We start from the raw sequence: 24,968 nt of genomic DNA, 5'->3' as shown, positions 1-24,968 counted from the left end.
GACCACGCATTTACCTCCATAGGCTGTTAATGCATACTGGCTCGGTGTGTTAAGTATACAGTAGACTGTGTGTGTGTGTGTGTGTGTGTGTTGACATCTGTCTTCTTTTTGTTTTCCATTCAAAAAAAGTGACAGCAGGGCCTTTAGAGGTTACAGGCTCTCCCCACCCCCCCTCTTACAGGAACTGGCTTTTGACAGGCGCTCTGTGGGATACCCTGTGACTCTGAAGGACCCCACCGGAGCCCATCCCTCGCCGTCCCCGAGCTGCTGTTGTTACCACGGGGACGAGCTCTGAGAGAATGTGTCCCGTGGCGACGGTGAAAGCCCGGCTCCTGTGTGTAGTATATGGTGGGGGCATTGTGTGTAAAGTTGGTGGATGGCCGTGGCTTTAGTCATCATCAAAACACCCCCGCAACCCCCCTGTGTGTGATACACACACTGAGACATGCATGGATAATTCATACCATCTCACACACTCTTAACCATGTCCTTGTAAGTCAGACCCGGCATACACACACACACACATACACCCACGTACACACATGAATGCATGGATAATGGATCCCATCACACTGGATGTTGGATGCATTTATCCACTTGGCATCAGGCCACAAAAACACCCCCTCTAACACTGTCACACACACACAAAGAACACACACACACTATTTTCCACACACTCGCGAGTTGTCTTCCTGTTTGACGCTTTAACTCCTCAGAGCTGCGAACAGAAACCCGACTCGCCGCGATTCTAATTAGGACGTTTAGCAGTGACACGGCGGACGGAGGCTCCCTGCTGTGAGGCGTCGTTTACCCAGACGACCAGCGGAGCATGTGAACCTGTGGCAGGGTTCAGGAGGAGGAGGAGGAGGAGTGAGGAGGAGGGAGGAGGTGAAGGCCGAGGCAGCTGCAGTGTGACAGGCGGGCTGTTAGATGTGGTGCTTGCTGGTGGAATCGTGGCCAAGCCGACGCTGATGAAGAAAATCCAAAAGCTCAGTATTGCCTGCTTGGTTGTGGCTTGTGCAGTTTGTGGTGGCAGCACACACACACACACACACACACACACACACATTCATAGGCCGACACAGGCATGGAAATATAGATAATAACGAGTACTAATGCATCACCACCAATGCTTGAACGACTTCTTTTTGCCGTCATGTACACACGTCCATATGAAACCACCCACACTTGCTGTTTGAGAGAAAGGGCACAGGCATGTCGGGAAAGGCTGCTGTCTGGAATGGAATGCGTCCATCAGGGTTTGAAGCGTAACTCTAATGTGGCTGCACAGCTCATTGATTCAGGCTCAGGTTGCCATGTTATAGTGAGCATTCCAAGGAAAATGGCTCAGCGTGCTTGTTGGTTTTGTTGTATGCGGTGTCTCCTCTCCTCCTCTCCTTCCTCTCCTTCTCTCCTCTCCTCTCCCTCCAATGAGGCGAGAATTGGATTTGAGAGGAATGTTGTTTACCTGTCCGTCAGACGCGCCACAATGAGATTGAAAACAATGTCTGGGACTCCATCCACACGTGACAACTTAATGAGTAGACGGTGGAGACACTCTGTCGACGCCAAGCTGCTTTCATGGCAACGGGATCACATCTAAACACCGTCTCGTTTCGGTTCTAGAGGGAGGAAAGTAGTAGTCTTCGTCTCTCCGTCTGCCTCTGTGTGAGGAGGGTTCCAGCAGTTCCACACTCCAAACATAATATGTGTGTCTTGTGTGTCGTCGTGTCCATTTCATATTTGGACGCAGATTTTCACATCAGATCAGATTTGCTGCTTTAATACGCCTTTGCTGATTTGCACCTGTTCTGCAGAGGAGGAGACGTTTCAAGTAGAATTGACACATAAACGTCAACGGAATATGCAATCAACCAAGCTTATGATATGGATCTGACATGCAAACTGCTTCTTCCATGTCTGTGCTCCTGTTTGAGACTTAACAGGCATGTATTTTGAATCAGAATGCGTCAAATCTGCATCCAAATCCAGCAGAGAAGGCGCCGTACATCTGACCCTGTGTGTGTTCATCAGTATTTCTAAGGTCTATTCGCCAAAAAAGTTATATTCTGACTAAGCACTACATAATTAATAAGTAAGTTAGGTCATTGATCAGTTCTTCAGTTGATGAATAGTTTATTTATATCAGACAATCATTTTAAATGGTTATGATGCCAAATGATAGATGATTGCTGGTTAATGCTTCATAAAAGACGGATGAGTGACTGTTATGTGTCATTAGATAGATTCATCTGTTTATTCACTAAATCATTGATTCATTCCAAATCCAAATCCATGGTTGTATAGAGGCTGAAGCTGATTGTTGTTAACCTCGTCTTACCTGTTAGCTCATTGTCCCTCAGGTCTCTCTTGTTGCTCTGATTTGGTCCCAGCTAACTGCCAAAGAAGCCTATAAACGTCTATAAGCCTTATTTGCCACGTGCGTAGTACAAACAGTCACGTTCCTGAGCAGATGGAGGTGGAAATATACATCTTAGGTCCGTTTAGTTTGGCGTGCTTCAGCCGTGCAAAACACCCCTCTCCATTTCACATTTTTTGTACTACTGTCGATCTTGGCCCTGGTCTCGCAGTTGTCGGTCGCAGGGTGTGTGTGTGTATGTGCGTGTGTGTGTGTGTGGCGGTCAGAAACGTAGGGCCGGGGATTCAGATTCTGGTGTTTTACACTACGGAAGAGCCCTTTCCCAAGCTCTCGCCTCTCTGTGCTCCTCCGGGGAATCAGCGGGTGAATTATAAAAATCTGTCTTCTGCACAGGCATGCAGGGGAGCAGAGATGGGACGGGAGGGGAGGGGGGGGTGAGGGGGGCTCTGGTGGGAATTCTCAGGCAGAGGGGGCTGATGGGATGGGATGATGGGGGGGTGGAGGGAGGGGGGCGAGATACAGCAGGAAGAAGGAGAATAGAGGATTTTGGCAGCAAAGCTCAGCTCAGAGACTGCGGCTTGGAGGAGAAATTGGATCTGGGGGCCCTGAGAATAATGTTAGTGTGTTGAAGAAGCTGGGTTATTGTTGAAAGGATCCGTACGTCCTCTCACTGCTGTTTTACAGACGAGCGGTTTTACTATTAAGCTACCAGGCTCAGAAAAATCCCACAACGTTTGTCAGCACAATTTAATATCTGATAGCAGGAACCACTGGCCAGGGTTTGGACTCCTGCTTGGTCCTGGTTGAACCAGTTTGCGTGGATTATATGTCACTTCCTCATGTCTGTGAGAATGAGAAGCTTTGGGTGTTGTTGACAAAGGGGACATGCATTGTCTCAGGGTCTGTCTGTCTCTTGTTGCCTCTGTCTTTAATACCACGCTGAAACGGAATACTGCTGTGGTTTGCGGCCATGAATGTGTGTGGGTGTGTGAGTGCGTGTGTGTGTCTCTGTCTCGGAAGCACCTGGTGTCTTACCTGTCTTGTGGCAGTTTACAACTCTTTTTCTAACTGTCTTCACCCTCTGGAATGTGTCGCTGCCTGCCAAAGAGCAGCAGCGCGTGTTGCCAGGAACAGAGTCTCGGCTTCTTTTGTTTGCCAAGATCTCCTGTCAATGGCCTGACTTACGCTGTCGCCGATGATTGATGCTCGCCGCGACCGCGCCGCTCCGCCCACGGGTCTGACTATAGACCGAGTTCTCAGGTCTCACTGCCGGGTGAGGATACGGTGTGTGGTGATTTGTCTTAAAGACTAGGAGAAGAATAGGGGCTGAAAGCGGGTAGTAGGGTTGAATTTGAATGAGTCACATTGGGGGTTTTGATCTGTTGTGCCAATAAGAATCGAGCAAAGTCCATTTTGGCGTTGCAAGAACATGTTAAGCTTCCGTACTTTGGCGCTCCAGTATAGAAGAGCAGAAGTAGATTCATCTGTTTTTGGTACTGGAAAGAATTGCAAAATCTTGAGTTTGACAACACTGTGTCTTCCCTAAGCTGGAGATGTCTCAGCGTTACTGGATGGGACGCAGACCGTGTTGGACAGGGAGGGGGGATGGGGGGGGGAGGTTACGTAGGCCAGACGCGAGGAGCTGGAGCTGGCACGGGCCGTGACCAGCGGAGCCAGCGGGGTAATTGGGAGCAGACCACGGATGAGTCAGGAGTTCTGCTGATTGAAGACTGTAGGGGAGGAGGGACGGACATGTGGGAGGAGGGAGGTGAAGGACAGAAGCTCCGCCCCCGCTAGGAGACGTAACGAGATACCGTCTCCCAGATGGGGGATAGAGAGAGATTTGTTTGCTCTACCATGAGACAGATTCATCCTCCTGCTCCTGGAAGTTGGAGGCATCTTCTCTTCTCTTCTCTTCTCTTCTCTTCTCTTCTCTGAACTACTTAGTGATTCTTGGCAACAGGTCAAACCAGGCATTGAAAAACAACAGTTCCTCTCTAATCCCATTTTCCAGCAGGTCCGTTCAGTTAAAGTCTTTTGCTCTTTAAAGCTCCCAAAGGTCCTTTTTCCAATTAACAACTTCATTTTCACCTCAAATTAGGCCTGTAGTTTCAGCGGCATCGCTCTGTTTCTTATCACGCCTAGGTCTTAAGAGCATCATTAGCTTGTGTGCCGCACCATTTGCACAGTCAGTGGAATGTGGAGTGGAAGCCACAAGCTGCAAAGGGAAGAGGAACCTCCTCCATTAACAGCCTGTGGTTACAGCAGCGTGTTGGTCATTTGTAAAATCTGGCAGGTGGAGAAAGTAAAAAGGCCTTGTGAAGGTTTTGCTGAGTCAGTCTGGAGTTTCCTTCTGTTTGCTGCCATTTTGACCTCCTGCTGGACGAAACGAGACTGTGCCATTCATCAACAACAGACGGATTGAATTCTTATTGTGGCAGATGAGAAAACTTGCCTACGTAAGTCTATAATAGACATAATAACTTGATTTAGGAGATAAGGGAAGTCAAACCTACATCCGCTTCCTGGATGTCAGAGCATACTTCCTGTCTGATTGTGTGTTTTCCCTTAGTAAACAATGGAACAAACAAGAAAATAAGTGTTTATTCCATGGTGCTTGGCTGGAACTGAAGCATCCTCTTCAATCACGTCTCTTGGTTGTTGCCACGCACCATAATTAGCTCTACAGTGGTCTTTCCTCTGGACCGAATTGTAATTAAGGTTTGTTTATGCGCTTTTCTGAGGCCGGTTCCTACGGCTCCCAGTGGGACACGCTGCAAACACCCCGGCCTTGAGGAGGCTCAGTTCTATACAAAGCCACAATAACAAGAAACGCCATGCATGGGGTGTTAGCAATATCAGAGGAACGTGACAATGGACGCTTGCATTATATTTAGAATTAAATAATAAGCAAATATACTTCAGTTCCTGTCTGGTTCTGTAGCGAGTGGAGTTTCAATGCGGTCTCGTGTCCATCCTTTCCTAACAATGAGGTGAGGGGAGGGTGGAGGGGCAAAAGGACACAGCACAGCAGGTTTGGACGTGACACAGGGCAGCGGATGGCTAATTCACTGTATATATATGTGCGTGTGTGTGTGTGTGCATGCCTTTTACCCCTATGGGACGACTGATAGGAATCTCATTCTGGTGTTGTACATCCTACAACATGAGAATCAAGACACACATCCCAGCTGTCTGCAGATGGACACACAAAGAAAGATCGGGAAAGACAGTGTGTAGAAAAGTGTACACAGATACACAGATAAATGAGATACCGGGGGAAAAAGAGAAATTCAATGAGTGTAAGTTCCACACACGCACACGCACACACGCACACACGCACACACGCACACACACACACACACACACACACACACACACACACACACACAGATATATGCAGACAGTCAGTTAGACAGTTGGCCGGCTTGGCTCGTGTCCAAGGTCCTGCTGTGAAATCAGCTTGGGAAAGCAACAGGGGCCCTGAACAGGAGAGAGGGAGAGAGGGAGAGAGGGAGAGAGAGAGAGAGAGAGAGAGAGAGAGAGAGAGAGAGAGAGAGAGAGAGAGAGAGAGAGAGAGAGAGAGAGACTGCAGAGCTCAGATAAAATTCCATTGTTTATTTGCCTGACCTCCTCCTCTCCATACATCCCTCTTTCCCCATCGACAATTCCTTTTCTCCCACTTTGGGCCACCAGGCAATAGCCCCATCAGGTCAAGTCGACGTGTCAGTCATTTGAATCTTCATTCTGCTCTGACCAAACGATTGCTATCAGATCTGGCAACCCTAGTGGGCTGCGAGAGAGAGAGAGAGAGAGAGAGAGAGAGAGAGAGAGAGAGAGAGAGAGAGAGAGAGAGAGAGAGAGAGAGAGAGAGAGAGAGAGAGAGAGAGAGAGAGAGAGAGAGAGAGAGAGAGAGAGAGAGAGAGAGAGAGAGAGAGAGAGAGAGAGAGAGAGAGAGAGAGAGAGAGAGAGAGAGAGAGAGAGAGAGAGAGAGAGAGAGAGAGAGAGAGAGAGAGGAAAAAAAAAACATCCAAGTTTGCCATTCCAGAGAAAGCTGGCTAAATGTGCAGCGTGAGTTAAATTGATTGCAGGCGAGGCTTCGGCACATGCTGGAGTCAGCCACATCTACTCAGCCTGGGTGCTGAACACAAGAACAAACGCCCACTCTTTACTTTGTTCACCATGCAAGCGATCATATTCTCTCTTTGCCTCCGAGTTACTTCCAACTTCACCCACGAGTCTGCAAAGTGGTTTTAGTCATTTTCGGTGTTTAGTGCGATTCCACATCGTGACATTTGAGACATGCAATGCGTGCTGGGAGCAACTTTTACCCTTTTTAGGCATGTGTGAATGACATAAACGGGCCAAGAGAGAGAGACAGAGACAGAGAGAGAGGGAGAGTGCAATTTGCGAGGGATGATGATGTCATAGCGGTAGATGTTCCTGCAGGGAGAAGGAGGGATGGAGGGATGGATGGTTGGGAGGAGGATGAAGTCTTTATGAGAAGCAGCTGTTGGGGAGCGCCGGGCCTCCAGTTAGCCAACAACTCGCTGACAACAACCCACGGGCCTGATAAAGCTACTCAACACTGACAGCACCACCTGCATACACTGTGATGAATCGCAAACGCAAATATAACCAACAACCACATCAGGCCCCAAATCTCAGAGGCTTCAGTGAGATTTGATAGCAAAATTAATGATTGGCGGCTAAGAGTCCAGAATCCAGGTGCAGATCCAGGAATATTTCCAAAGGCTTCTTATTTGTGTGAGATATGACTCTTTCTACCTCTATCTGTATTATGATGAAGATCTGTATCCACATACACTGGAGCTTTTTCTGCTCTGTGTTTCCAACTGCAATGTGTAGTTCAAATGCAAGCAAAAGGATCGACCCTTCAAAAATCAAATCCAAAGCCTTCTGACAGGATTGTTCGCTGTAATCGCTGCCACATGGACAGAAACTAACACAGCAGGCGTGTGTGTGTGTCAGGATGAGCTGAAAGACACACGCAGATGAGTTTCATCACGACGACAAAATTCACTTACTGTACATTTGCATATTCGTTTAGGACTTATAGTAAATGTAGTGTATTGTGGTATTGTGCGGCCTTGGCAGAAGTTTTGTGTAATCTGAGCGCTTTCTAGTTTTACATTTCATCCCTGACAACATGATTTATATGAGCCCTGATAACATTGGCAAGCGCGGCTATAAAAGCCAGCTCATAACTAAAACAGTCACAAGGAGGAACAGGAGCTCACTGTGGAAAATTTGGTGTGTGTGTGGGTGTGTGTGTGTGTGTTTGTGTGTGTACTGAGCAGGGCCAAACTGTCTTTTCTACCTCTGTGCATTGTGAGTTCCATATGTGAAAACCCATTCAGGCCAAAGGTCATCTATGAAAGGACTGTGTGTTGTGTTGTGTGACTGACAGCTTCCTGACACTCACCTGACCCATATGATAGTTTAGGGACATCGAAATAAGAAGAACTTCTTTAATACAGCAACAGAATGGCGGGTGTAAGTTTTTGCCTGAGCCCATATAAGCTTCACAGGACTACAACTCTTTCACCTTCCTCCCTGTCCAGAAATACATGTGAGTCTGTCCACAGCGAGACACCGGTGTCCATCCATCCGTCCTCTGATAGGAATCTCCTGCAGGGTTTGTTATGGAACTGATGCTTGGCCCTGATGCCCTGCCTCTGACCCAGGCTGCTGCTATCTCTCCCTGGTGAAAAGCCTTCAGGCATTTAGGACGCTTTGCTGTTTGCTGCACAGAACACTAGTCATGTGTGTTTTCATGCCATGACTTAAGGTTACGCACGCTTGAAAGTAAGGTGTGGTTTGCAATGGTTTTTATGTAAAGTTCATCAACCTGAGAAAGCCCTCAGGATCAACAGGAGACTCTGAAGACTTCATTTAGTTCATTGGATGAAACTTGAATTCTAATGAGTCTCAATCTCAAACACAAACATCTCAACCACAGTCAGTCGCTGCCCCTCCAGTCCACTTCCTGCCACCTCGTTCCTTTATGGTGGTTTGTAGTTTGTTTGTAGGCTCACCCCCCCAGCCGCTGATGAACAATACGGCTTCCCTACACACTTCCTCTGCCATGGCGTGCACAGGCCGTCACACCGGTCACACCTCGCATGGTGAAGGGCGAGGGAGGGACGGAGGAGGAGGGGGGCGGGGCTGGTGGAGGTCATTAGGGTCACGCTTTCCCCCGTGATGTTTTTATTGGCCCTGAGCAGATGGCTTCCCTCAGCCTCTGCATTGTTATGGTGGCCATCTTTGCTCGGAGGGTCAGGGTTAACAATGGCTGCCAATAGCTATGGTAGAGAAAAGCTCTAGTGAAGGTTTTGCTCTCTGCGCCCTAAAGAGCTTTTAAAGCTGTCAGTCCTGTCAGCTTTATTGCTTATACAAGATATGAGGGCATCTCTGTCAGGTTCAGGCGAGTGGAGCCACTGGGATGCATTGTGTGGCGTTAAAAGCCTGAGTCATTCAGTGAGGTTGAGACATGCTCAAACCCAGAGTTGCATGCCTTGACAGTCAGAATTGTGTTAAAATACTGCATTACCATTTAAGGCATGAGAGTCTGCAATGAGCTACACTTTGTATTTGGGCCTCGGAGTTCAAAACAATGAAGTAGGACGGACTAAAAGCCTGCAATGTTTCCACAGTGCAACAGTATACTTGTATTATTCTTTACAATATCCACTTTCTTCCTTAGTTTTGACAACCTCGGTCTCCTCAGCCCCCTCCTCTCCTCTTCATTTGACTCCTCTCCCTATCTCCCATCTCTCCCCGTCCCCTGATATGCAACACTCACACTCTTCCCAGCCCAGGAGAAAAAAAAGAAAGAAAGCCTGAAATGTAAAATGAACTGGCTGCATACATTCTTTACGGTCCCTCCTGGCACCCGCCCCGTTTCCATGCAGGATTTCTGTTCTGCGTCTCGGCGTTCTTTTAGTAAGGAGAAAAGAAACAGGAGGGGGGGGAAGAGAGGAGGAGGGGGGAGGAGGAAGGAAAAAAAATTGGTTGATGTTTCCCCTCAAACATGTGACCTCTTCTCAGCTCACAGCTGAAAATAATTTGGGCCTACAGGCCAGTGATGGCTGACGCAAACCCTCCTCCTCCTCCTCCTCCTCTTCCTCCTCCTCCTCACTCCTCTCTCTGGGGGGGCTTGGCCTTAGACTGATGGGGGGGCTACAGACAAAGCAAAAGAGAGCTGTAAGCTGAGCTGCAAGTGGGGCGAGATGAAGATAAAATAGACCACTTTTTGTCCGCTTCTTGTCAGGTGAGGCTGCCACAACTTTTTCAGCTGTGTCCGTTTCTTCGTCATACTGGAAGAGAAGAAAGGCAGAGAGAGGGGCAGGACTGGAATCGTTTCCAAACACTGGACTCAGAGGGCCAATTATGTTGTTAGCCAAAGGAAGAGTTCAGCTCCTTTGGCTGCCTTTTTTACGTAATCTACCAAGTTGTGGCTTTTTTTCTCTGATGTGCCTCGCTGCCTTTGGGGACAACAATTTGAGGAATTTTGGTTCTGAATTTGACTTGCATTCTCTGCATAGTCAGAGGGTAAAAAGAGAGAAGTGTCAGGATTAGCTAATGCCAGTTTATGGGGAGAGAAACGGAGGGGGGTCCGGGGCCGGGCAGTGCTCAGGAAATGTTTAACGGCCTACGGATAGCCTGGAGTATCCCAGCACATCTGGTTAAAGTCACACACACACACATATGCATATGCTGGTCTAGAGAGTATGGACTGTCTGGAACTGCAGGATGTGTGTCCTTCTCTGCGTAGGTGTGTTTTTCTCTATTATTTTATGCTGTGTTGTCACGTGTATCCATGTCTACTTCAATTTGCGCTTTGAAAACGAGTGAATACATGCCAGCAGGAGTTATATCTGACCTGTTCTCCACATTTGGCTCCCCCTGCTTCACACCCATGCCAGCCTCTGGTCGGTGCCCACAGGCCGGGTCACTGGGTGCTATGAGACGGGGGTTCTCATTCGCTCAGGGGCGTTTTGTTTGATCCAGCTACAATCCCAAGAAGGTCTGGTTTTGTTTGACAAATGGACCGAGTAATGATGCCACACTTGCCAAGCATGTCCCTTCACACACCTTCTGGCAATAATAAGGAACCGAGGGAGGAAAACACACACATTAACACATCAAGGAAGTTTGTATGAGGGTGACTAAAAGTGTCTTGTCAAACTTCTTGTCTGGAAAAATCTCTTCTGGCAAATGAAAACGAGAGATCAAGCGATAACACATCTGAACTTCTTATGACTAAAATGTTGGACTGGATGCCCTTTGGCTCGCAGGCTTTCAGTTGATGCTAATGTTTTTCCCTAATGGAGCTTAATTATATTATGATTTGTAGTTTCCAGTATTTCCATAGGGTTTTTTCCATAATGCCACACGGCTGCTGGAACCTCGTGTTTGTGTGTGTGTGTGTGTGTGTGTGTGTGTGTGTGTGTGTGTGTGTGTGTGTGTGTGTGTGTGCGTGTGCGTGTGCGTGTGTGTGTGTGTTTACAGCAGCTGGCTAGCCACGGGTTAAGCTTTGTTTTTCAGCTGTATCCTCCAATTACTCATCAAGCCCGGGTTGGCAGTTTTGGGGAGATGCCTTGCTTCGCGGTTGCTTGGTCACAGAAATTGAGTTTGGAGCTATTTGGTAGTTTATGTTCACACACAACAGGACAGAGATGTTTCCCTGAGGGAGTCCTGGGGAAGCAGCTCGTCGTTTGACCTAAACCTCATTCCTCGGTCAATATGTCCGCCTATTTTCGTGCATTATCTCCATATGTTTGGGTTTAAGAAAAGCAGGAGTAGTTTCAGCTTTTTGTCCTGTAGTTTGTCTTTGCAACGCCACGACCCACAACATGTTGAATTAGATGCAAACCTCATTGTTCCTCTTTGTCTCTCTGTCCAGGATGCCGGCTGCTAGCACCATGACTGGTGGGAGGGCCCTGCTGCTCTGTACTAATACTGACAACTGCATCTACCAATCAGTCAACGGGTAGGTGCCTCCAAACTCATTCTGATTCTTCTATATTCAAATCAAACCACAGTAAACCGCCTCCTACTCGCGCTGGTAAATGTAAGGTTTCATTTTTGCAAAGTGGAAACTGGAGAAGTCTTAGGTTTTGTTTGTGTTGGAAGCAGAGAATCCCATGTTCTGCCTTCTGTTGTACACCATCGTGTCTGAGTGCCAGAAAGCAACTCAGCAGATTTCCCTATGAAATCAGATCCACTGGCACACGATGTGAGACAGAGCACAGATGGTATTATTTGTTTATGAAGAGTGAGAGGTGTTATTTTGGTGAACCCGTGCATCGGATGCCAGTTATAAGTTGGACTTTTTGGGTAAACTCATTTGGGTCTGGTATAGCAGCTACACTGCACTCTTTCATTCTCACATAGAACCCGAAGGCTGCTCATTCGACTTCATACCCCTGCCAAGGTAGAACAAGACAAAATCTGTTCTTAATATGATTACTTGAATTAATCTAGCACTTCGCCCACCAATGGCGATGGCAAGACTGCTAACCACCGAGTCCCTAAGCCAAAACTGAACAGGTTCTTCTCTTCTTCCCAGTTTTGACTTAATCAGTTCAGGATGTTTTGGGTAAACGACTCGACCAACCAATCAAACACAGAAACAAACCAATGCAGGCAAAAACGGCCAGCAGCCTGCTTGGTGGAGGTAAAGGTTCCGAACCATGGGTAGCGTTGTACTATAGAAGTCTGTGTCCCTGTGTTAGAACAAGATGGGACAAAACCTTAACATCTTATCGGCAGCTTATCTTCACTGTCTGATCCTAACACACGCATATGTTATACATTAACGTATAAACATTTAAATGAGACAATTGCACATTTTCCCTCTCTGTCACGGGTTTCTGTATTTCTCCCAAGTAAGCTGAAGACGCCCTCGTTCCTTTCAGGTCAGCCGTATAACAATAGCAGGGCAGAGGAGGCTGTAGTCGGCCATCTGGCATCTGGATACTGTTACTGCCCCCCTGCTGCCACTGTCTCATGTCCCCTTCTGTCAGCCTGGCATTATTCATTAGCGCTATGTGAATGGATCTTGGTTCATGCTGATTGTCTAGAAAAAGGGTGGCGATATCTCTACATGTTCCCCCTCCTCCTTCTCGATTTCAACCCGTTCTTCTACTTATTTTCTGGTCCCGTGTTAGTTTAGCTGCTCAGAGACACTTTGCCTCCTTCCTCCTCCAACGACCCTCATCTCCATCCTCCACCCGTCCATCCACGGCCACGGATGAGCTTCCCATACCTCCCTTTCTTTTTGTATCTGTCTCTCCATCTCTCTTTATTACAAAGTGCCTTTCTGAATTGGGAAACCAACACCATTGATTCCCCACAGCTGCTCCTCTTTCTCGCTCTCCCTCTTTCTGTGTCTTTCATTTACCCTCTGTACCCCCTCTTTACCCACCCCCAGCCTCGATCTGTCCTTTCCTTGGCTTTCCTATTTGACCTACTTTTTCCTGTCTGTTGCTTCATGCTCAATAAAAAAAAACAGCTGTTTCATCTGAGCCAGAAATGGCGGGTAGAGAGAAGCTGGAGGGGGGAAGAGGGGGAGCAGGTCAAAGTAATAATGTTGAGAGGATGGTTTGGTTATTTTACATTTTGATCACGGTCAGAAACTGTTAAGCTCCTCTTTCGTTTCTTTATCATCTTGAGGAAACATGAATCGCCCATTTCCCCCTGAGATTTCCTCCAGATAGTATGACTTCACATCCAGCGATGTCATCTGAAGCCACAGATCCTTTGTTTGTTGGAAATCCAATCATTTGATAAATGAGCTGTGAGTCAAACACCGTTTTCTGGGTCACGATTAGCAAAGAAAAGATTCACTTCTACGCGTTGGCCTCTCCCCTGCTCTCTGTATGCTTTCATCCCCTCCAGAAATAGCTGTGTGTGCAGCTTGTAAACTTTGACCCCCCCAACCCAAAGTTCAAACAGTCGTGACCCAGTAGTCTTCCAGGAGTGACTCATAGTTAAAACAGAGGCACCAAACAGAGGCTGGGCGCTTTTAAAATGAATTCTTGTTTATCTCATAAAACAAAGCTTTGTTTGGACAAAGTGCTCAGATTGTTTGGCCAATATAAAAAGCTTTGTACACTTAGGATTGAAACTATGACGTAACTCTTTGCTCTAGTACTCATTATCTTTGACAAATTTTGGGCTTTTTTGAAATCAGGAATGAATTAAGCGTATATTAGTTGAGGTGGTGTGTGTTCATATTTCTGAATATTTTCTGTGTGTCTCCAGGCTCCAGTGCTGTGGCTTGAAGGTCGGGGCGGCTCCATCATCTGTGGTGCCCCTGCGCCAAGAGGTGTGTGGGTTACCAGGGGAGAAGGACAGGAAGGACGCTACTGTGTCCACTAAGCGTCCCCTCTCCCCCTTACTCAGCCTGAGCGACAGCCTGGGTCCTCCTGACACCATGTTGGCACACAAGAGGGCCGCTACCACCGACCCACGGACTCCAAATGCGGAGAACGGGCTGTGCGGCAAGCTGAATCACAACAAGAGTCCGGCAGGAGCCAAGACTGCAAGCATCCGAGATAAGATCTCACAATGGGAGGGCAAGAGGGAGCCCACTCCACCAGCATCTACAGGAATGAGCCCACTGACTACGGCACAGAAGGAAGTTGAGATAGTTCGGAAAAAGGAATCCAAAGGTTCAGAGGTCCAAAGGACAGACAGCAAGAGGTTTGTCAGCTGGGACAGACAAGACTCAGGGAAGGAAAATGTAGGAAAGCTGGGGGATTCAAGGCCTAAATCTCCAGAGGGGCCAACAAACAGAGACAGAGAGGTGATTCTAGAGAGAGGACTTCGAGGCCCTAAACAAACAGAACAAGACAAGAAAACAGTTTTAACTCATATTAAGAAACTGGAGAAGGCAATGAAGGATGTTCCTGACAAACCTTCACTGGCATTCCCAGGGAATTATTTCTGTCCTCCTTCGAAGGAGGAGCAGGAGGAAACAGAAAGGAAGACCAACGAGCCCATTTTTGGGACGTTCGATTCGTCTCGGCCCGGCGGGTCAAGGAGGAGGAGAGAGGGCGACCCAGAGAACGAATACAGTGAGCCAGGCGCCCCGTCGATAAACCCTCTACCTAAACCTCAGAGAACCTTCCAGCACCACACACCGCCGCCTACGCCAGCCTCAGGGCCCGGATCAGGGAAGGGCAAGAGGAACTTGCCCCCTCTGCCTTCCTTCCCCCCTCCACCTTTACCCACCTGTCCACCCCCGGGAGTTTGTAGGAGACCCTGGGGGGACAAACCTCGGGACGGCAATAACAGGTAAGAGACCTGATGTGAGACAAAGAAGACTTGCTGCCATCAAACGATCTAAAAGACGCTCACTTAAACTAAAGCTTCCCTTTTTCTTTGCAGTAAAAGACTAAAGATAATTACATCACACCATTCAAGGCTGAGTTTGCTTTTCTCAACCTGAAAGCTAAATTAAAAAAAATAAATGTTTCAGAGTGCTGTAGTGAAAATACTATTAATCAATGTTGGCCTGGCGTATACTCTTCCCCCATCACTAACCCAGCAGTGAACAACATCTCCCACATCTGCTGTAAATCACCACCAGCAGTGACATCATCCTGTTTCTAAATATCCTGAAGAGTGAGCTCATGGGTTGGATGTGAAGAATGTACACATAAACTCATTCTCCATTGCAAAACTCTGCTGGAAGGGGAAAGCAACATGCAAAGGCGTGGATGTAGTGTAAGGGGCCCCCCTCGCTTTATCAAGGAGCTCAACTCTGACTAAGCCCTCGTGCAAGGCGTCACCGCCGTGAAATGAGCGGACAATCATCATGTTTGTAGAGTTACAATTTCCAAAAGCAACAAATTGGACAATTCATCGAAAAACAAAGTCTGAGTCACAACACAAATGTATTTAATTTGCCAACAACTAAATTTTGGAACTCTAGGATCCTGGCAGGGAATTCAGGTGGTTTCAATCAAACAAACATTGTTCTGTAGGGAAACCAAAAATGTCAAGTCTGCAGTATCGGAGGAACTCTATTGTTCACTTTCTCCAGTGGTCTGCATTCTTGTTCGGAGTTTGGCTTGTGACTGGTGCATTCCATACCATATGTGGAGGCCCTACTCTGCTCCAATGTGGTGTTTCCAACCCATTGTTTGGTCAGGCTGTCTGTTTTGAATGTCCACTGCAGTGTTTGTGTCTGTGTGTTTCCATGTCGGCACATATAATTGCAATCATGTACGTGCATGAGTGGACGCTTGTATGCTTTTTTTTCAACTGGACTACAGCGTTGTCTTGGCAGCAGTGCCGGGTCTCCATATTAAGCAACATAAGCAGCCTTTGTAATTTAGTCATAAAAAACTGATGTACATCGTGTTACACATACAAACCCTGTAAAATATTGATCTGAAAGCATTCATATCGCCAACCTTACTTTTTATAGGAAGGCCTGCGTTTATACTTTTAGAATTTATTGCCAGATTCCTTGTGACTTTTGCTATAGTCAGCATCAACAAAAGACTTTTTATAACATTCTATTTATGTCATTTAATTTATAATATGTATTTATGTGGGTAATCATTTTTGATGTGTTCAGTTCTGTGTGGTATATTACAGAAATTAAATTTAAAGGAAGGCAATCTCAAAGTCCAAGGGCCCTAAAATTCAAATCCTTGGGCCGGCCCTGCTCGGCAGCGTTGAAACACAGTTTGAGCTTTCACAAATTCCCTCTGGCATTGACAAGTGTGTTAGCTTATCGACATTTTTGAGACATCGACAAGGACACACATGTTAACAGTTAATACTCCCTCACTCCCATTTCCCCTGAATCTGTGTTGCAGGAAATCGTATGAATTTGAGGACCTGCTTCATTCATCTACAGATGGATGCAGAGTGGACTGGTACGCTCAGTCCAGACTGGGCCTCACACGCACTTTATCAGAAGAGAATGTCTATGAGGACATAATAGGTACGTAACACACACATTTATAGATATTTCTGTATGTTTCTGCACCTTTGATGAGCTGTCAGACCCTCCAGTTTCATTTCTTATATCAGAATGTCAGTATCTGAGGTGATGAGGAGTTCAAGCGCAGTTTTTTCTTTTGCTACTTTAATTTAGAGTCACTCTGCTCTACTTTTTATTAAAAATGATACGCAGAAACCTGACCTGTGCTCCTGCCTTATTGTCTGCCATGTTATGCCAACCCCCACTCGCAGCTTGTTTAATTTAATAACTTATAACAGTTTCATTGTGTGAGGTCATAGCTGAGGTTGCTTTCTGTGACTGTGTGTGCAGTAGGGGGGCACACTGTTGGAATGGCTCAGAGCCATGAGACATTACTGGCAATGGTTTCAACATGTCTGTTCTTTCCCCACAAGACAGTTATGTAATTAGCATTGCTTACAGGCAACAATAAAATGATGTTTAATTATTCCTGAATGATACCGCAGTGTATTCTTGATGTCTTTATACTGAAGTTCCTCTTTCCATAGAGTTATTGCTCTTGGAAATGCTCAGACATTTTTTAACCAAATCCCCTGCAGTGCCTCATGGGTAAAGTAACTCCTACTGCAGCGCCTATAGAGACAGTGCAGACAGTAATGAATGGGTGTGAACAGGTTGTCATCAGCACACTCTAAATACAGAAACAACACGGCAGGCAGTGTTCTCTGATTGAGTGGAAAGCAGCCATCAGCGGTTCATGTAGACACACACATGCCCACACGGGAATGATGAGTGATCTAAATAGACATAGCGTGCTCACCTGTACATACACAGATCCCCAGCTCACACAAACAAGCCGCAGAGATCGGTGTGCTGCGGCCAGGCAATGTGAAAAACACTACACTGATCCCTTGTTTTCACCAGAGGATGAAGGAAAGAGGAACTGAACGTCCCCTTCAATCCTCCTCCTCCAGGTCACATCTGGTGGATGGATCGTAGGAGAAGAGTAGAGGAGGAGAGATACAGACAGACAGAGACAAAGAGAGAAAGAAGCCTTTGGAAAACAGATCTACGTCACTCCTTATCTGCTGGACTGCTGGGCTTGAGTTCCATTTAGTATCAGTTTTTCGAGATGTTTGGTGTCTGTTGATGATAGTGAACCATGAGCTGGGCAAGGCTGCTGCTCACCTGGTGTAGGAAAAGCCTGGTAAAAGGTCATAAACCTAAATGACCTGGGAAGGATGCTTCACTCAAACGTTCATAAGCTTGTAGTGTGAGTGTTTTGTGGTGTGAGGGTTCTAAAAGGTTTCCTTCTGCAGATCCTCCATCCAAGGAGAACCCCTATGAAGATATAGAGCTGGAGAGAAGCTGCCTAGGAAGCAAATGTGTATCCCCTGCCTCCTCATCTCCTGTCTCCGATACTCCAACTAAGGTACACATCTGACCTCAAAACACCGTCTTTAACAGACACAAAGCTGGAAGCAATCATACATTTCATTACTTATTCTATCCTCTCCTCAGCTCTCCTCCAAGCCCGGCTTCTTTAGACAAAACTCAGAGCGCCGAAGTTTCAAGCTCCTGGAATTACGCAAGACCAACCGGGACACTGGCATCTCCTCGCCCTCCCGTATCAGCCCCCCCTCCACACCCAGCAGCCCCGATGACACCCCCTGCCTCTCTGGAGACCCTTACAACCGCAGACGGAGAAAAATCCCCAAGGTACTTGAGTCAGGGAGGCCACGCAATGAGCTCACACTCATTTGTGATGTTTTGGTTCTAGGCATTGCTCAGTGGTGAACTCATGCTGCTGTCTGGGGATGTGAAGAACACAGGTCAACATATGTTTACTGTACTGAGCCGCTGGGTTCAGATCTGTTTTGCATGGCAGGTTTGCATTCAACAGTTCAAGCAGATAAACAAAGATAAATACGATCTGTTCTTTCTCTTTGCATCCTCCAGATGGTGCTGAAAATCAATGCCATCTTTGAGGCGCGGAGAGGAAAGAAACGCATGAAGAGGGTGTCTCAGTCCACAGAGTCCAGCAGCTCAGGCAGAGGTGAGGCTTCACAGCTACAAGTCACAGAAAACAACACAGCTTTATGCTTTTAAGTGAAGTCATAGAAATACAGAATGAATTGAGAAAGAAATCATTTTTATATGTATACTGTTTCCTCTTAAGCTACAGATTATTCATAGAAATGTGATCATAGTTGGAATTCAACGGCTACATTACTGTTGTCATAACATCTTATTGTGTTTGTTCACTTAGTTTTACAAGCAGGGTTGCATTTTTGCACAAATTGAGGCTGGTATTGTGGTGTGGAAATGACTGAAGCGAAACAAACAGCACGTGTCTTCAGTTTCTTCTGATTGTTGTTTGCTGCCTCCTCAGTGTCCTCATTTCCTTCTATTTCCTGTAGTGACGGATGAGAACAGCGAGTCGGAGAGCGACACAGAGGAGAAACTAAAAGGTAAGAAGCAAAACACTGACACTCGACTGTGCAAACAAAATGTTCTAGCTTCTTTTATCATCATTCCATTCATTTAAAGAGCTAAATATACACAAAGCTGACTGATCATCACACTTTGTTCCTTGTTGCGTTGTATTGACAGTCATGCATGTGTGTCTCTCTACCTCAGCTCACAGCCAGCGCCTGGTGTCGGTCCAGTCCATGCTGAGGCAGACGGGTCGGTACCGGACCTTGGAGAGGGATCTAATGGAGCTGCAGGAGAGGAAGCTCTTTGAGTATTTCATCGTCGTGGCGCTTCACAAGACCAAGGCCGGAGTCCCGTACCTGCCAGAGGTCACGCAGCAGTTCCCTCTCAAGGTAACAAGAGCATAGCAAAGGAAGCACGGACGATTACAGGGGAAATTATTGATGTATTATTTTTCAACTGAAGCTAAACGTCTGTATTTCCACTCTCTGTCACTCTCCATCTAGCTTGAGAGGAGTTTTAAGTTCATGCGAGAGGCTGAGGACCAGCTGAAGGTGATTCCTCAGTTTTGTTTCCCTGACGCCAAGGACTGGGCGCCTGTTGACAACTTCCCCAGGTCAGTGGAGTCTGACTGTTGCCATGACACTCAAGAACGTAGACTAACAATGAAAGAAAACAAGGTCACAGGAATTTCCTAGCAGATGTTCAGGTTGAAGTGTTTTTGGATCGTAATAACCACATATAAGTGAAGATGTTAAAATCCAAACATGGAAATGACCTTTCAGCTCTTAAAGATGACTGCACTCTCTCTAACTACAAGGCACTGCCAATGACAAATGATTACAGGGGAGGAACGCCTGGTTTGCAATTACAAAATCACCGCTCATTGTATGCTTTAAAAAAATATGATCCTCTACCCCCATATTACCCACTATCAGCTCGTCTACCTCTGAAGGCCCACATTGTTCAGAGAAAGTGATGATGATGTGAGCCCTAAAGGTGATGGCTAATAATTACCTGACGGTAAATGTTTGATGGGTGAAGACCCAAAGGAATGTTGTTGGCACAAGCTATGTGAGCTGCCAGACACACACCTGCAGACTCAGCCATTGAACTGGCTGACATTTTCCCGTGTCAAGAAGGTCGTCCCTGGTCAATGAATACCTGTCAGGTGGAGCTTAGAAGGCTTAGTGTGGATATTTGAAGAATAAGCCTTTGCCCAGGGCCTTCGATCGAGTACAACGTCTCCAAAACACCTACTTGGCTGGTAATGTCTTGTCCATTCAACCATTCCAAATATTTTACGAGAATCCTTTCTTCTTATTCTCAGTGAGACGTTCTCCTTTGTCCTGACTGGTGAGGATGGGAGCAGACGCTTTGGTTACTGTCGGCGATTACTGGTAAGTTCTGGACATGCGGGCTGGTTAGATGAAGCCATTTCCCGGTTGTCTTCTTATAAACGCCTGAGAAACAAAGGCCTGTCTCTGCACCACTGCTCTAATCCTGGAGTTGCACTTGAGCGAGCAGTCATGTGAGACGCTGTTGTTTTGTAGCCGTCTGAAGTCTGTCTCTTTCCTGCTCGCTTTTCACAGCCCAGCGGTAAAGGCCGAAGGCTTCCAGAGGTCTACTGCATCGTCAGCCGCCTGGGATGTTTCGACCTCTTCTCCAAGGTAGCAACAGACAACACACACAATACATAAGCGTGCCTTTAAATGAAGTGTGCACACATCAAGTCAAGTGAACGTGCAGCACTTCCCTCAGAGAAACTGGGAGCTGAGCCCATCAAAAGTCTCCCCAGCATTTACCACCCTGTGCGCCCGCAGAGCCCCACCCACCCTCTGCTTAGTAGCTGCTCTCCCACAGAGCCCTGAAGCTTTGGCTCCAGAACACACACATGTGCAATCTGCAGCTGATGTGGTTGCTGCTGTGGAAAAGGTTCTCTGTAATGAGCCCCAGATTTATATCTATGTCGACGTGTGTGTGTAAATGTGTGTGGCGTGTGCATTTCTTCACATATTTCTATACATTAATGAAGTTGTGCGTGGATGTAGGCCTGCACATGAGCAGGTACACACAGTATATCTTAGTGTTTGTGTTCCAAAGCCCTGTAGTCCAACGAGCACACAATACCAACAGTGTGTGTCTTCTCCAGATCCTGGATGAAGTGGAGAAGAGGAGGGCAATCTCTCCTGCCCTGGTGCAGCCCTTCATGAGAGGCATCATGGAGGCTCCCTTCCCTGCTCCAGGCAGGACCATCACTGTCAAGAACTTCCTTCCTGGCTCTGGGACAGAGGTGAGAGGAACAAACTTCACACCAGTCTTTGCATCAGTGCTTTCCCGATCCATTTCCACATTGGTGATATCTTCATGTGTGTGTACCGCACATCTCATAGTCTGATCCTGCTCTCCTCCCTCCCACAGGTGATCGAGCTGTGTCGGCCGTCTGATTCTCGACTGGAACATGTGGACTTTGAATGTCTCTTCTCCTCCTTGAGTCTACGTCTTCTTCTCCGGGTGTTTGCTTCCCTGTTACTGGAGCGCAGGGTCATCTTCACCGCTGACAAACTCAGGTTGGCTCCTAGAAGCTGTCAGAGATCCTTAGACAGGACAGTTTTAGTTGTGATGCTGAAAGGAAAGAAATGTACGACAGAGACTTCAAGTCGACAAACAGATTGAAGAAGAGGAGAGCCCAAGCAAGTGTTAAAGGAAGGAATGCTGCTGTGTTGTAACGTCGCCTGGGGAACAATCATTTCTCTGGAAAACTCTAATGGATGCCAGATAGAAGAAGTTGGGCTTTAGTGTGCAACTGTAGGACCGACACATGTGCTCACTGACACCCCACACCCACATAATTCACTTCCTCACTCGCTGTCATCCCTGTGACAATTACACCAATCTCTTCCTTTGCATATGCAGAAGTGGAGTGATTTGAGCTATACTGTACACTGTATCTATCATTTGGCACCTTAACACTAGCTTGACAAGCCGTTATTCAACAGAGCTTATAAGCAAATCTTGACTTATTGCACATTCTCTATGGTGGAGAGGAAACTTGGCCTCGTCAATCACATTTCGAATGAATTAAGTCAGACCAGATGCACACAAAGTAGCGAGTAAGTATCAGCACGTGAGGTGTGCTTGATGCTGCTGTATACTTTTTATGAGCGTTACAACACACACCTTTAAAAGAGGCTTTGTAGCATTATTCTCACGGTTTCTTAGATGAGGCAGAAATATACTGTGAGGAGTAAAAATGTAATTTCAGGAGGAATTTAGGAGGGATCATGTAGCACCCTCTTGTGGTGGAGGCTAGACTTTTCGAGGAGGTTCTTTGGTTTTGTGTCATATTTTTACTGTTCCTTAAATGATTGACTTCTCATCATTCACACCTCTTCTCTGTTTTTCCCCTCAGCACATTATCTCAGTGTTGTCATGCGGTAGTGGCTCTGCTCTACCCCTTCACCTGGCAGCACACCTACATCCCAGTGCTCCCGCCCTCCATGTTGGACATCGTTTGCACCCCAACCCCCTTTATAGTCGGCCTCCTCTCCAGCTCGCTGCCTCGTCTCAAAGAGCTGCCTATTGAAGAGGTGAGAACAAGCTCTTTTTGTACATTAAATACTCCCCATAGTGACCCTGACTTTGGCCCATCTTACACTAAACAATGGCTCCAGGAAATGACATCATTCTCCCTCCGCTCTCCCCTTTAGGTCTTGGTCGTTGACCTTGGCAACAGCCGCTTCCTGCGACAGGTAGAAAGCAAAGTAACATAGGGACGACATGTTTAATGTGTTTCCTCAGTTTGAGTTGCCAACAGTTTTTTGTTTCTTTTTCTGCAGCTGGATGATGAGGATTCTATTCTTCCTCACAAGTTGCAGGCTGCTCTGGAGCATGTACTGGACAAGAGGAAGGAACTGGCATGTGAGAAAGGAGATCTGCCCAATGGTGAATGAGCTCATTTATTAATGCAATGAAACAGGTTTATGTTTTTGATCAGAAGAATCAAATATACTAAACTTAACTGATCAATGAACAGTGAAGCAACACAAAATACATGAACAACCTGCCTGTGCTGCCATCTAGTGGTTGAAAACGATTACTATTATTATTATTTCCGCCATTATACATATATAAATGATAGAAAAGGTGAAAATCAGACACATTTCGAAGCATTTCAAATGCTTTCCAAACTGGTTTAATTCTATTTATGCATTATTCGTGTACATATCCTCTCTAAATTTAATCTACACCCCTCCATGTAACATACAGACATCATAGTCACATTCATAGAGCTGGGGTCATGAGAAATGTGGGACCTAAAAGTTGTGTCAGTGGTCAGAAATGGTTGAACGCTGCCCTCTACCCCAACCCTCACATCCTCCCTGACCCCTGTGTTATGACTGGCAGTGACTGACATGAATATTAATGTGACATTTCAGAACAGAGATGTCAACTGTTGCCAATTATGTTAATACTCAACACTAAACTAACCAGAGATGGATAGTGAGCGCTTCAATGCCAAATCCTGTGACTGAACATGATCTCTTTTGTTCTCTCTCACCTCTGTCTCCTCCCAGACTCCTGCTCTCTCAGCACCGTGGTCTCTGAGGCCTTTGTGCGTTTCTTTGTGGAGATGGTGGGTCACTACTCTCTCTTCATGGGAGGAGCTGAACGGGAGGATGACTCGTCTGTCTCTTCTCCCTCCACGCCCAGCCCCTCCTCTTCCTCTTCCTCCTCCTCCTCCTCCTTCCAGCGTGAGCCCTTTCGCAAGGCGGTGACCTCCAAGAGCCTGAGAAGGTTCTTGGAAGTTTTCATGGAGACCCAAACGTTCACTGGCTTCATCCAGGAGAGGGAGCTACGCAGGCAGGGCCTCAGAGGTACGGACAGGCTCAGGCCTCACACTTCATCTCTATTCCCATTGAATTAGAAGTCAGGTTTCTGCATGAAAGCGAGAACTTTTTACGTTTTCAAGAGAACATTGAGTTACACTACTTGCAGTCAAGAACATCTGAAATATTTGTTTTATGTTTAAATCTGTTTCTATGTTCCCAGGTCTGTTTGAGGTGAGGGCACAAGAGTATCTGGACTCACTGCCTGGAAGTGAGCAGCGAGGAGTCAACAAGTTCCTTAAGGGCCTAGGTGAGCTTTACTGTGTTTATTGTAAAAATGTAAAATTCCTCACTGTTTTTGTCATGGCTTCATGTAAAATCTAAAATCTCTTGCTTTATTTTTTTAAAGGAAACAAGATGAAATTCCTCTCCAAGAAATGATTGGAAGAAGGAGCATGTGGGAGAGTATCAGGATAGGAAAGGAAGCTGGAAAGGGACTGTGCTGTAAAAAGGAAGTGCTCCCAGGTCTCAAACCTATGGAGATAGAGATATGTGTTGCTTCTGGGTCTGGACTAACTAAGGCACACCCGTCAATGAACTGGACTCATTGTTTGTGAGCACGGTGGGAAATCTGGATGATGTGAAGACGTCGCTCCCAGCCTCTCTGGACACTTTCCTTTAGTGTTGTGTAGCTCGGACCAAAAACCGACACCATGGACGTCATTCTGTGTTGTTTCACTTTTTTCAAAGTATACTGTAGGTGCTTCGTTAAAGCTAATATTTGTTAAAAAAATACAGATTACAGTGTATCATTGTATAGCACAGTGTAAATCCAATAGGAACTGCTTCTTAGTGTCACTACTTCACCATGGCAACACTGCATGAGAGGCATCCCTGAAGATTTTGATGTTTGGCCAAGTGGCAGATCCAGTTTTGTAAAAGACTTCTTATACATTCCACGTAATTTCTATAGAAACGTTTATAAATACAATAGTACAACTTCTTCTTCAACAGGAGGCTAAGTTAATTTATATTCTTTTTTAGCTTTTTAACAGAGTCTAGTTCAGACTGTTTGTAGACCACTTTGGGTTGTTGGGTATCTATGCCACTGTGTAAGTAAATTAACGTTTTATTGCAATCAGAACAAACGCCAAAAGACTGAAAATCATATGAATGAGAAAGAGGCATGTGATGAAGAGGAAACAAGTGTGAATACATCTCTCAGTTGGATTTCAATGTAAGAATTGGATTGATCTGATGTTGAATGGATTTGGGCCAATCGGTATCAAGCAACTAGGCCCTATAAAAGTTTGAGAATGCAATGAACCTGTATAAATAAAGTGATTTTTAATTA

The 24,968-nt window shown here is 46.4% G+C and overlaps 1 protein-coding gene across 1 annotated transcript in view; it reads left to right on the top strand.

Annotated features, from left to right (window-relative positions):
• The window catches only part of LOC142991820 (DENN domain-containing protein 2A), a 28,289-nt gene extending 3,321 nt beyond the window's left edge, over positions 1 to 24,968 (top strand). The window contains exons 2-20 of the mRNA XM_076141966.1: positions 11,310 to 11,396; positions 13,673 to 14,707; positions 16,243 to 16,370; positions 17,669 to 17,781; positions 17,871 to 18,068; positions 18,309 to 18,405; positions 18,770 to 18,820; positions 18,990 to 19,177; positions 19,292 to 19,401; positions 20,116 to 20,185; positions 20,378 to 20,455; positions 20,938 to 21,078; positions 21,207 to 21,355; positions 22,198 to 22,375; positions 22,496 to 22,537; positions 22,625 to 22,730; positions 23,363 to 23,662; positions 23,838 to 23,924; positions 24,024 to 24,968. Coding sequence (XP_075998081.1) covers positions 11,311 to 11,396; positions 13,673 to 14,707; positions 16,243 to 16,370; positions 17,669 to 17,781; positions 17,871 to 18,068; positions 18,309 to 18,405; positions 18,770 to 18,820; positions 18,990 to 19,177; positions 19,292 to 19,401; positions 20,116 to 20,185; positions 20,378 to 20,455; positions 20,938 to 21,078; positions 21,207 to 21,355; positions 22,198 to 22,375; positions 22,496 to 22,537; positions 22,625 to 22,730; positions 23,363 to 23,662; positions 23,838 to 23,924; positions 24,024 to 24,055 — 3,189 coding nt within the window. The 5' untranslated portion in view covers position 11,310 and the 3' untranslated portion in view covers positions 24,056 to 24,968. The remainder of the gene's footprint in view (positions 1 to 11,309; positions 11,397 to 13,672; positions 14,708 to 16,242; positions 16,371 to 17,668; positions 17,782 to 17,870; positions 18,069 to 18,308; positions 18,406 to 18,769; positions 18,821 to 18,989; positions 19,178 to 19,291; positions 19,402 to 20,115; positions 20,186 to 20,377; positions 20,456 to 20,937; positions 21,079 to 21,206; positions 21,356 to 22,197; positions 22,376 to 22,495; positions 22,538 to 22,624; positions 22,731 to 23,362; positions 23,663 to 23,837; positions 23,925 to 24,023) is intronic.

Source organism: Genypterus blacodes, unplaced genomic scaffold, assembly GCF_046128005.1.
Source record: "Genypterus blacodes isolate CSIRO-AG114 ecotype Tasmania unplaced genomic scaffold, CSIRO-AGI_Gbla_v1 ptg000021l_1, whole genome shotgun sequence".
Taxonomy (NCBI): domain Eukaryota; kingdom Metazoa; phylum Chordata; class Actinopteri; order Ophidiiformes; family Ophidiidae; genus Genypterus; species Genypterus blacodes.
The sequence above is the reverse complement of the archived record's forward strand: the minus strand, read 5'-3'. Positions and strand labels throughout refer to the sequence as shown.